This window comes from Cucurbita maxima, unplaced genomic scaffold, assembly GCF_002738345.1.
Source record: "Cucurbita maxima cultivar Rimu unplaced genomic scaffold, Cmax_1.0 Cma_Scf00019, whole genome shotgun sequence".
Classification (NCBI taxonomy): domain Eukaryota; kingdom Viridiplantae; phylum Streptophyta; class Magnoliopsida; order Cucurbitales; family Cucurbitaceae; genus Cucurbita; species Cucurbita maxima.
Genome location: NW_019272035.1, coordinates 465947 through 479164, shown reverse-complemented (window position 1 = coordinate 479164; position 13218 = coordinate 465947). Strand labels below are relative to the sequence as shown.

General features: G+C 32.9%; 1 protein-coding gene across 1 annotated transcript; it reads right to left on the bottom strand.

Moving 5' to 3' along the window:
* Nucleotides 1–4143: 4143 nt before the first annotated feature.
* Nucleotides 4144–13136, bottom strand: LOC111493803 (DNA mismatch repair protein MSH7). The gene is made up of 18 exons (XM_023143658.1): nt 12498–13136; nt 11685–12243; nt 10977–11072; nt 10830–10885; nt 10479–10545; nt 10127–10222; nt 9668–9799; nt 9547–9580; nt 9393–9440; nt 8677–8876; nt 8471–8597; nt 8114–8394; nt 6893–7084; nt 6339–6752; nt 6055–6151; nt 5471–5598; nt 4332–4801; nt 4144–4229 (listed from the first exon to the last, which is right to left on the bottom strand). Exons 1-17 carry the CDS (start codon nt 12809–12811, stop codon nt 4358–4360), a joined length of 3285 nt encoding a protein of 1094 aa, XP_022999426.1. The 5' UTR covers nt 12812–13136; the 3' UTR covers nt 4144–4229; nt 4332–4357.
* Nucleotides 13137–13218: the final 82 nt, after the last annotated feature.

Here is a 13218-nt window from a genome sequence, read left to right as displayed (position 1 = left end):
AAGGAATATCATGACGTTACACGATTATAAACAATACGACTACAAGAGTGGTAAAACACGGGCCCACGACACATGTTGTGGGGACCACCTTAGTTGGACCACAAAATTCTTGCATAGTGGGATTCATGTTTGGTCCTTTCTATACTCAAATATATTACTCTATCAAAATTAAAGGACAAAAATACTATTTTTCCTCTATTTTATCTCAGTCTTTATTTAAATAAAGTCTGTATTTTTTAATAAATTTAAAATTAGCCTAACATTTATTTTTATAATTAAATTTTCGCTAAATTACAAATATTACTCGTAAACTTTATATTATATTATTTTTATTATTATTTTTAATAAATAAAAGAATACACAATTTTCATTTCAAAAAATCGTGTCAACTGATCACAACAAACCGACTAATTTAAACTACAAAATAATAATAATAAAAATAAAATTGATAATGTACCGATTTTATTTCATTATATATTGGATTTTTCATACCCACATTAATACATTATTAATTATATTATAACCAATTGTAATGTGTGACAAAGTTCATCATCAATAATACCAAACAATTGAATATTTCATTTGATATTAAAATTAATAGATATAGAACATGTAAGCAATTCACTCTAGGAGAACAAATAATATTATCAACAAAATTAATAAAATAATTAGATATTATGGGTGGCAAGGACCTCTCTCTTATTAAAATAATAGGGTTAATTTCGTAATTGGTCGTTTTTTTTTTTGGTGAATTATAAAATTAAAGATGAGTTTAGGTTAATTACCGCTAAGGCGTCAATATCAATGAAAATATTTGTCATCATTTGCTATCCACAATCTTACTCTTAAGTCACAAGCCCACTTTTAGTAGATATTATTTGTTTTGACCCATTATGTATCGTTATCAGTCTCGTGGTTTTAAAACGTGTCTGTTAGGGAGAAGTTTCTACATCTTTTTATAAGGAATGGTTCGTTCCTCTCTCCAATCGATGCGGAATCTCACATTTACATTCCCAACAATACTCTCTCTGAACGAATAACCCACCGAGCCACCTTTTTTTATGCTCATCAATTTCACTGTTCAGCTGCAAAGGCTTCTACCTATTGGCGTTTACGTCAAGGGCATGAATCTGATACCACTTGATAAAAGCAACGAACTCTCCATGTGTCTTTACAACGGTATGATATTATCCACTTTGGACGTAAACTCTCGTGAATTTGATTTTGATTTCATCTAAAAGACGTCATACCAGTAGTATTTAAAAAACACGATATTTTCGTCTTAAAAAAAAAAAAAAAGACAAAATGATTGGAGAATTGGATTAGTTTGAGGTTTTGACAGCTTGAAAAAAAAGGTGTAAATTAAAGGACACCAAAAAGATGAAGAACAATATAGGAACCAAATCTTTGTTGGTTGTGAGTGGGAACTAAAGGAGTTTTTTTTGTCTTGTTAAAGAAGCACAACAAGACAAAAATTTTATTTATTTATTTATTTGTTTATTTATTTTGGATTTTGAGAAGTAATTTATATTTTTGGCCATCCCTCATTATTTGGCTAAAAAATAATTTTATGAAAATAAAAAGGAAAAATATTCTAATATTAATTTAAATTTCTTTAATTTGTAATTATAAAATAGTAATTTTTCTTTTCAAATATTTATAGCATAGCTTTGGTGGACTTATTTTGTATGGTTGTATAAGATAAAGTTAACAACTTTGATTCATATTATATAATTAAATAATTATTTAAGTTAAAGTTTTGGATGGTGTGACATTGGAAATATTCCACCCTATCTTATTGGCAATTTCAAATTAAAATAATTTCCGTTCGAGTTTATAACACAATGTATTTCAAATACCAACTAATAAAAAAAAATAAAAAAAATAATTAAAGAAATTATAATCTAGCAATGGAGTTGTTGATGGTAAATTTAAATAAAAAATAAAAATCTGTCTACTTATTTTAAATAAATTGATTTTTCTACTTTAAAATTAAAATTTTGTGAATAATTATTTTAAATAAATTACCTATATATATTTTAATTTGATAAATAGTTTTTATTTATTTAGTAAGAATAATTGATGCCTCTTGTAATTAGTAATCTCAAATAGTCTTAGCTAAATAAATTTCTTATTTTTTTTAGAATACTTGAGATCTCGTATCTGTTAGGGAGGATAACGAAACACGAGGTAGAAACTTCTTAGTAGAAGCGTTTCAAAAAATCTTGAAAGGGAAAATCCAAAAATGACAATATCTGCTACCAGTGGGCTTGAGTCGTTACAAATGGTATCAAAGTCAAACACCACGCGATGTGCCAGCGAGGAGGCTGAGCTCCAAAGGGAGTAGACAAGAGGCGGTGTGCCAACAAGGACTCTCGGCCCCAAAAGGGGTGAATTTGGTGGGAGTCTCACATTGAATAGAAAAAGTAATGAGTGTTAGCAAAGACGTTGGGTCTCGAATGAGGGAGTGGATTGCTTCGAAAGACAATATCCGAGTAGTGAGCTTGGATTGTTAGTAATAAAATTTTAAGATGGATTTGAAATGAATTTTCAAGTTTTTTAATTTTAAAAAATCATTTTTATAGACCCTTATAGTTAATAATTATACTTAAAATTTTCTTTTTTTTTTCTTTTTTTCAAAATACCATAAAATATACTTTTATATTATATTATAAAAAAAAAGAGTAATGTAAATAAATTTAAGGCTATTTACTACCAAACTCAATACCAATTTTGGGAATTTTCAAATTATTATTATTATTATTATTATTGGTTATGATAATATAGTTTTGTAGGGAAGTTGACTATAAATGGATAGAAATTTGGATTTTTGTTTTTATTATTTGATAATATGAAATTATAACATAAAGTAAGAAAGTTGAATATGAAATATGATGAAAATGAGAACAAAAACAATGGGTGAAGTTTGCAATAATTCAATTTCAATAAGTTATTGAACTAAACAACAAACAAATAAACAAATAAATAAATAAATAAAAAGATAATGTAAATTCTGTTGAGGAGCTGAAGTACTTGGCTCACCTCAAAGCCTTCCTGACAGCTGGAGGCAGCTGTCCATTAGGACATGGTCCATTTCAGCCCTACCAAAATTATTTTTAATAATTCTCATAAAATCCACCAAACAAATTATAAAATCAAATCAAGTATTTTTTTTTTCTTTCAAAATAAATCAAGTTTTTATTAAGTAAAATCATGCAAGTTTTTCTTATCAACAAGAAACAATTACCAATTCTATGCTCACAATTTTTGTATGGTGCAAAGTACTCGATGTTTCGTACCCGATTTGCTTCTTACCTACATTATACTCTTACTCGAATTATGCATGATAGTAAGATGCATTGTGATTTCCTCTTTTATGGATGCTTCAGAATGTGACCCGGGATTGAAAAAGAAGACTTTTTTCTCTAAAAGACTTCTAGGCATTTCAATGTTAGGCAAAAATTATTGTTTGGATCGTTGTTCTCATCTACACATAACATAGAGATACAAATATTTTCTCTTCAAAAATTGATATATAAGGTAAGAAACAAGTATCATACTTATTAGTGAATATTAATGTTAATAAATTGTTACAATAGGTTACTATGAAGTTCGTGAAGTTTATATAAACTTTGATGAATATCTTAATAAAAGCTCGAATATCATTTTGATCAATAAAATGAGATATTTAGCTTCTTTTTTTTTTTTTTTTTGAAATTTTATTTAATACTGTTTTTACACAATAAAATTTAATAATCAAAACAATTGAATCAGCCATAATAATTGATTTCAGAAAAAGTTGAGTACGTGAATCCAAAATACCTCTAAAATCTAATGGGCCTCGATCTATATGAAACCCATAAAGTTGAAATTTGGGCCTGAAGCCTTTTAACCCATAAAGTCCAAAATACCTCTATTCAATTTTTGCTAATTAACTCACTAAATTTAATTTTAAAAAACAAAGTAAAAATCTCCAATAAATCATTAATTTCTATAATTTTCATTGAAATTTCATGAATTTTGTAGAGATAATATGCTTTTTAACTCATTAAAAGCACATAGAAACTCTTTAAAAGGTCTTGCAGTATGCTATTAATAACTGCAAGACCTTTTTTAATATTTTTATTTTTGTGGAATGAGATCAATTCATTCAAAAACATATTAAAATAGATTAAGAGTATTTTTATGTACAAAATATAAGTCCTCAAAGATTAAAAGGACCTAAATGCATTCTCTTAAATACAAAAATTCTCTAAATTCTAAAATTCCGCATTTAGATGAAAAACTTCACAGAAGAAATTTCCTACGTCATGCTTTCTCCTACATCCCATATATATCCTATCATACAATTATCAACCTAGCAGTGATATGATCTCTTGAGCTCATACCATAAACAAAATAAAGTATCAAAAGCATCATTTTCGTCGAGATCATTACCTCGAAACTGCGAGACCGCGATTAGAGTTTTCAACCACTCTTCATGAAGAGTTGAAAACTGGGAGCGTTGTTCGCTCGATTTGAAACTCTCTTTGATGGTTTTCTTCAGCATTTGGCTGGCTTTTGAAGCTGCTTCAACGACTCGCCCCGGGATTCCAGCCATGGTTGCTACTTGCAACCCGTAGCTCTCAGGGCATGCTCCGGAGCGGAGGCGATATAGAAAAACCAGCTCATGGTCCTTGAATGCGCAGGCCATGTGTTGAAGCATGACGTGAGGATGAGAGGCAAACTCCTTTGTTAGAGGATGGTAGTGAGTAGCAAATAGAAGTCGACAGTTCACCTTTTCTATCAGATGGCGAAACACCTGAATAAAGGATTCATAGACATCAATATTGTTTGATCAATAGGGGATTATTTGCAAGCAAATGATATTTTTTAGTTTATGCGACAATCAAGCAGCAAATGTAAACTACATCGCTCCGACATGAATTATGCCCATGCTCGAGGTATAATCATCGCACCATGTCTTAGGACAAACTTGGGAGTGATTTTAAATTATTTGTCATTTTCAAAATCAATTTTAATGGTATAAAAACTACGCTTAAATGTGTAGAATCAAACATTGAATTGATTTAACATAATTGAAGACATATTTCGAAGTGATTTTGAACATAAACTCTCTTTTGAATCTCAAAATTTCCAGTCAGAATGAATTCATGAGTTATAAATACCTTCGTAAGTAGCAGGATGATGTAAATTTAAAATAAACATTCAAAATGAACATAAAAGTAAAATATCAAGCGTAAATTAGTAATGCATAGACCAAATCAACTGACTTCATGTATTTCTATCTATAGTAAAGTAGACCTTAGAATGCAGACGCTTGCTTCGAGGCAGAGTTACAGATGAAAGCATGTATACTAGAAAAAGATTTTTTTATTTTTATTTTGGTTAACTATGTAAAATCAATGGTAGAAATTTTAAGCTCGAGAATAATTGTGAATGAGATGGATTAAATGAAAACAAAACTCACAGCATATGCAATGGCATAGCCATCAAATGTGCTCGTTCCTCGTCCGAGTTCGTCAAGAATAACAAGAGAGTCCTGAGTGGCATGTTGGAGAACTGAAGCTGTTTCTGAGCATTCAACAAGGAAAGTACCTACAGAGTACAGAGACATGGATTGTTATTGTTTCACAAGAAATATTTGGTACAACTGAAATTTATATCTACTCATTTTCCATGCACCATCCTTCGGGAATTCATAGTTCACTTGAAAAAAACAAATAATTTAAAGTGGGTTTAACTTCCTAAATGTGTTTCTTTAAAAAAAAAAAAACAAATCTCAATTAAAAAACTCTGAAAAATTGAATCAATTCAAAAGTTATTTTGGATAAATTATCACGCAAAAGTTTCTTCAAAAATAACTTCTAAACTAATTCAAAAGTTTTTACTACTTTTTATTGATTAAATTTCTTTAAAAAAATATATTTAATCATCTAAAATAATTTAAGATGCTAAACATACTAAATGATTAATTATTTAGAAAGCATCAATAGAAAATTTGATTTTATTTAAAAGTATTTCTTATGACAATAAAAATAAATAAACTCTTACTTTCTCCTGTCATAATTCGATCCGTAGCACCAAGTCTCGTAAAGATGGTATCCACAACCGAGAGCGTGCATGTCTCACAAGGCACGTAGCAACCCAACTGCAATTCAACCAGAGGGGGGATGAAATAATAATGTTTTATCTATTTTAGCTTTCGTTTATAACCCTTTGGTTTTGGTTTTTTTTTTTAATTTAAAAAAGTGTTCATGGTTTTCATCTTTCCAAAGTATTATAAGCTTAATTTTCAAAAATATCTTGCCGCTATGATAAAGAAATTTGCTACATACCTGTGCAAGTATAACAGCTAGACAAGTAGAACGAAGAAGTGTTGATTTCCCGCCCATGTTTGGTCCAGTTAGCAGTAGAGTATGGGGATGGTAGCCATCTTTATCAGGACCAAGGATCATATCATTAGGAACTGGTGATTCTCCGTTCTCCACAAGGGCATATGGATGCCATAGCCCATTAATTTGAAGAACTGGCCCCTGCTTTTCTGGACTCGTCGTTGAATTACTCAATTGAGGCAAAATAATAGGTCTAGACATGGACCCTCTAGATGAATGACCAATTACTGCAAATGATCTCAGCACGTCAATACAATTGAGGGCATGAATTACTTCACACCATTCAGTAGCTTTTTCCACAAATAACTCGATTAATATAGAGAGTCTTTCAGCATCGGAATCCGTTACATCATGGTTCTGAGAAAAGATTACAAACAAACACTTTTAGCTGAGATCTCAAGCGAAGGATTCCATAGAAGAAGATATAAGATGCAGTATTGAGGATTATAAAACTATAGAATGAGGCATAAGATGATAAAAGAAAGGCGAGGGAAAACCTGATAATTTGGAAATTCGCTATCTACAGCTGCTTCAAATTGAGTGAGGAATTGATCAAGCCCACCATTGCTGGTGAGCTGTGGCAGTTTAACTACTTTTAATAGAGAAATAATGCAACCTTCCTTCTGAACTTGAATTAATAAATCCAATCCAGTCCTGAGGCCCTTCACCAGAGATCCGAATAATTTCACCTGCACCATATTATCAGTGTTCACTCAGTGTGTTAATATATGCAAATTGCTGGTTCATGTACAGCAAATACATAGAGAGCTTCAGGATAAATTACAGAAGTAATCTAGTACACAAACTGAAAAGAGAGAGCTTCCTTGGTATAAGGCCCTTTGGGGAAACTAAAAACAAAGTCATGAGAGTCTATGCTCAAAGTGGACAAACATCATACCATTGTGAAGAGTCGTGGTTTCTAACACGGTATCATAGTCATGCCCTTAATTTAGTCATGTCAATAGAATCCTCAAATGTCAAATAAAGAAGTTGTGAGCCTCAAAGGTGTAGTCAAAAGTGCCTGAAGTGTCGAACAAAGAGTGTACTTTGTTCAGGGCTCCAGAGAAGGAGTCGAGCCTCGATTAAGAGGAGGCTATTCCAGGGCTACGTAGGCCTCAAGGGAGGCCCTATGATATACTTTGTTCGAGGGGAGGATTGTGGGGAGGCCCTATGGTATACTTTATTCAAGGGGAGGATTGTTGGGAGAGGAGTCCCACATCGGCTAATAAAGGGGTTAATCATGGGTTTATAAGTAAGGAATACATCTCCACTGGTATGAAGCCTTTTGGGAAACCAAAAGCAAAGCCATAAGAATGCTCAAAGTAAACAATATCATACCATTGTGAGAGGGTCCATGATTCCTAATACCGATATAATACACAAACTGAAAAGAGAGCTTCCTTGGTGCAACTTCAAACAAGAGTAATTTCAAATGCAAATGAAGCGGACGTAAAATATCATATGAGCAATAATACAAAATTTTACAATTACACCCCCACGATCAAATTAAAAGAAACAAGAATGATTTGTGATAACCTTGGGTAACGACCACGCAAGTGACAAAATCTAACGCCTCCAAATCACAAAGAAAATCAAAACTAAAATCTCTCGAACTTTCAAACGCATATATTCAGTGTAAGAATCCCATACTTCCCATTCAACATATTGAGAGTGTAGTAATGACATTAGATTTGCTGATTACCATACATTATGCTTACCCGCCGTTTCTGTAACTTCTTGCGAATCAATGGTAATACAAGAGAAGCAGATGACTGAACCGTAGCCTTGATCTGCCCAAACAGCCTCTCTAAGTCTGGAAGCTTGCGAAGGTAGGTGGTACCAAGAAGTGTCATAACTTCAGATTGTGCCATCAGTTTTTCCACCACATTAAGCCTATTATTAATCTCTTCAACATCTTTAAGAGGATGACAGATCCACAACCTTAAAAGCCGCTTGCCTGATGATGTTACACAATTATCAAGATACTTGTACAGTGTACCTGCAACATAAGTATCGTAATTAATAAAATTTGTTGATCTGGTCCTTCAGACCTTGGATTTGAAACAAACGCATACCTGATAGACCACCATCATCATTGTTTCTGAAAATTTCAAGATTAACCATTGTTTGTCCATCCATTCTTAGACAGCCTCTGTATACTTGGTATGGCAGTACAGCTCCCTCCCGCAAGACATCATCCAACTGTAAAAAGTAGGAAATTATAAATGCCAACAGTTTATGTAATAGGACATATATCAGTGTCTCCGAGAACCATATTTACCATCAGCCTTGACATATGATTAATAAGTCCTCCAAGAGCACATAGAGCAATGTCATCATGGTCTGTGCTTTCAATCGTGTGATTCCACGAATTCAAGGAGCCTTTAAAATAACCTTTAGACTGGATCAAAAGTTTAACCTCTGAAGCTTCCAGAAAGTCTGTAACTGGCGACCCTGATGTGGATTCTAGAGCGGTGGAACCTACAAGATGAATAGAATAAGAACTATGAGAATAAATATTACACCTCAAACATTGTGGATAAAAAACAAAAGGCTAGTTTTTCAAAACACTTCCAAACAACCCTTGGTTATTAACAAGAACATAAGAGATACCTAAGAAATCAATGGTCAGTATAATATTCTGATCACCAACTCAATTGTTTAAAATATATTATTGATTCAGAGTAAAACGACAATCAGTCATTTTGGAGACTAAGGGGACAATATTTCTAAAGAAATAACATCAAAACACATAAATAAAAGTTGATCACTTTCCATTTAAATCTAATGACTTGAGAACAATGTATAATAAAATTGCATTAACTTAAAAATTGAATTAGAAGATAGACAAGTAAAAGTAGCAAAAGAGGAGACGTAAACTCAGACATGTATTGTGTCTGCTCATGCACGAGCACATATGACAAGTGATAAATAAAAAGGTAACCTTTTCGCTCATAAAAGAAAATTTCTTATTATAAAGACACGAAAAGAACCAACCAGTTGGCGAGTACTTCTTTAGAACTTTATGTGTTTCTTTAGTTAATCCTGCACAAAATAAAATTGAGGACGTTGAAGGAAAGTTCGCCAAAAATAAATATATCAATCAATTAAATAAAAGCCTAAAGTCCAAGATGAGAGGAAAGATTCTTACCTCTAGCTTCATATATTATTTCCTTTGGAGAGACCTAGAGAAACCACAAATGCACATATTACTATCAAACTTGCAAAAGCAAATAACAGAAATGCAAAAATGAAAATTTTGAATTGCCTACTTGCATCAAGAGGGCACCGAGAGCAGCGCAGGAAGCATCATCTTTGATAGAGCCAGTCCAAAATTTTAAAGCAGCACAATCAACAAAGGCAAACCCATATGCAATTGAATTATTATCCAGCCCACAACTCTCCTAGAGAAAAATTCCAATGAAGCATACTGTCAATGTAGCTTTATGATGTAATGTTTATTTTCATCATCTAACAGTAATTTCCTAGTCCAAAATGAGATTTTAAACGGTAATGCCATGGAATAGATCCCTCAACTGTTGGTTAACTGTGAAATTTTCAGTGAGTAAGAACTTCTTAGAATTTGTTTGAAAAAATGAAGAAAAATAAAATATATGCCTCAAATTTATTACTGAAAGAAAAATGGACAAGTTTATCTAGAACCGCAATCTTAAATTTTCTAACAATTCCAAATATCAATTACATACAAGAATTGAATTAATTTCTAATACCTCTTTGATGGCAAGCAAATGAACAGCGTCAGGCCCAATATCACCATCAACCTTGGTTGATGGAGTAACAACCTGTACCAATTTCCGAGGTATCACCTGAAATTAACAAGTCATAATTAAATCATTAAAAGTATACAATCCAGATGTATAATATATGGAACGAGTAGAAAGAAGCACAATGGAATGACTTTCGATAATTTAGAAAATCCAAATTAAAAACCATCTAGATGTACATCTACACAAACGCTCAGCACAAAAATCCAGGTAAAAAAGAAGAAAAAGACAAAACTTTGAAATGAATACGCAGAAATCAGAATCAATGTCCACGTGATATCTGAAGCGACAAACTTACAGAATTTGCACCTCTGGTTTTTGTTTGATCCGAAGATTCCAATTGCTCAATTCGCCCAACTTTATGTCTTCATAAAGATTGTCACAAGAATGTGTTAGCCTCACCATACATGCTCACAAATATATATATATACATACATATATATATATTGCATGCAAACATGATGCTGAAGTAAATTTTCATTAGCGTTTTTAATCAGCTCTAATGCCTCTAGTTTACTCATATGCTGTTTAGACTCCTTTGCTCTCGGTGCATCAAGTGAGAACAAAAGCTTACATCTTATAGGATACAATCTGGAGAAACATTAATAAGAATTCAGATGAACAACATAACAGAGCTATCTATCCTTACCCACGAGCAACAAGCTTTTGAACGGCATCATCAATCCCACTTTCAGGAACACCGACCTAAGTAGAATAGGTAATATCAGGGATATGTGGATAACTAAAAGATGAAGAAATAAATACACAGGAAAAAACAGATTGATGAATATTTAACCTGCCTACATTTCCCAACGCCACTTAGTGTCATTTTCCAGTCAAGCTCCTTGTGACCAATTTCAGCATCTTGTTCATATAGCTCATAGAACTTTCCCTGTGATGTGCAAAAGAAAATTCATATTCTTATATTAACTAATTGAAGTAGTTTATTGATTACATATTTAAAAGCATCCACTAGTGAAAGCAAAGTCTACCAAGAGTATAAACTGTGTAGAAGAGGAAAACCCCTCACTGAGATAGAGAAAAATTGAGCTTATCAAATAATAAGTTCAATACCTTATTAATCTATCAGTGTATGTGCCAAAATGAATAGGTCAGAAAATATGGATCTCAACCCAAAAGTCAACAATGATTCTGAATTTGAAGGAAAATGACATCCCTTGAAAAAGTAAAGGCTACAATTCATATTCCCCATATTTTTATTTTTTTCTTTTCATCTCTACTTCTATGATGGATCCAAAATTTATTTAAATTGATTCACATTTGGACATACCAATAACAAAATTCACGATAATACAACTCATTTCAATTACAGTTCTAATGAAACCTTTGTAAGCAAAATACTAGTAATTTAAATGGTTGCAAATTGTGGAGATACCCATTTCAGCACAGTAACACGAAATGAACAACTATTCATAGGATAAAAACGTATATTGAAATCAGGAGCTAATTCATACAATGATGCTGTTCGATAATATAAACTAACCACTTTGAAGAAAAGCAAAATGTCCATATATTGACATTTCACATTCCAGTATTGTTTTTGTGACGCTGACATTTTCTTCAGCACGTCAGGTGGTATGAATAATGTTTTTTTATCATAAAGAGGATGGTCAGGCCTTCTACCATTAGCATCTCTAATTTGAGAGGGATTGAGCCACTCAAATTTGCTAGTTGCATCAGAAGCTTCATTGTGAATCATGTTTGAGTTTATCGAGTCCTGAAGGAGTTTAATTCTTTTGGTACTATGCTGCAACAAATCAGCACTCCCACCCACAAGAGGAATCTCTTGAGATCTCTTTAAACGAGAGGCAGAAGGTCGCATGCCAGGTGTTTCTGGTCCACCAATGCCATCATCGCTTTCAATATCCAAGGCAGGTCCTCTATGTCCGTTTAAATTTGCAGCGTGGAGTTTACTATGATGTCTAGAAGCTCCCTTTAGTTCCGTATGTTCTATTGGATCATTAACCTTACCAGAAATGGAAGGTAACTGAGAAGAATCTTTCCAAACCTCGTTCTGAGAGGAATCTTTTTTAATCTCGTCCCTGCAGGATTCATTCACAGATATTAAAATGCAACTACATCATAGAATAAGCCACGTTTTGTTCTTCTAAAATTAAGAGAAAACGATGCAAAAGTATTACATGAACTCGTCAGTACAAAGACGCGTTTGGTTCTTCTATAAAATAGAAAACGATGCAAGAGTATTACAAGAATAGTATACTGCGCGATTCGAATGGAGAAAGCAAAATGTAGTAAGAATCCGAAGACCTGCTCGCTTAGTTAGTATCAACATTACCTCTCGTTTGCCTTGTGTTTATCATCGACTCGCACAAATTTGTGCATGATGCTCGAAAAGAGAGAGGAACCTCTGTTCTTCTCAATCACCGGCAAAATCTGACAAGGCACCTTCTCCGGCGGCGTGTCGGTTCCTCTAATCTCCAGGGAGGGATCCGCATTATTCTGGATAGCCGGCTGCTCCAAACCGGCAACGTTTGGTTTGGCCGGAAAGCGAGTGAGCCTCTGGGCGACGGAGGAGGTATCGCCATCGGAGCTCCGATTTTCGGACGGAGATTTTTGGAAGAAGGATAACAAAGATTTCTGGCGCTGCATTTTTCACGATGAATTGTGGAAAGCTTCGTTAGAACTGGAAGACTGAAGAGGACAGTATAGAAGTGAATTGCAATGGTTAAAATTGGCGCCAAATTTTTGCGCCCTTTTAAGAGCCCTAATTTTGCAAGTGCTGAATGTTTCTCAAATTAGTATTTATATTAAAATATGACCTAAATTACATTTGTAGCCTTCTATTGTAACTTTAAATTACAAGTTTCTTTTAATCTGATCCACCAGAAACAAGAACGGCGGGTAAATGGAGTTCGGTTGGGAAAGGGTCATGGATGACATTTTACAACTTTAATTTGTTTTTTTTTTAATATTGACGTTTTCTCCTCATATCTTTTTCACACGTATCGTAAATAAGTGATTTATTACAAAAAAAAAAAAAAAAAAAAAAAAAAAAA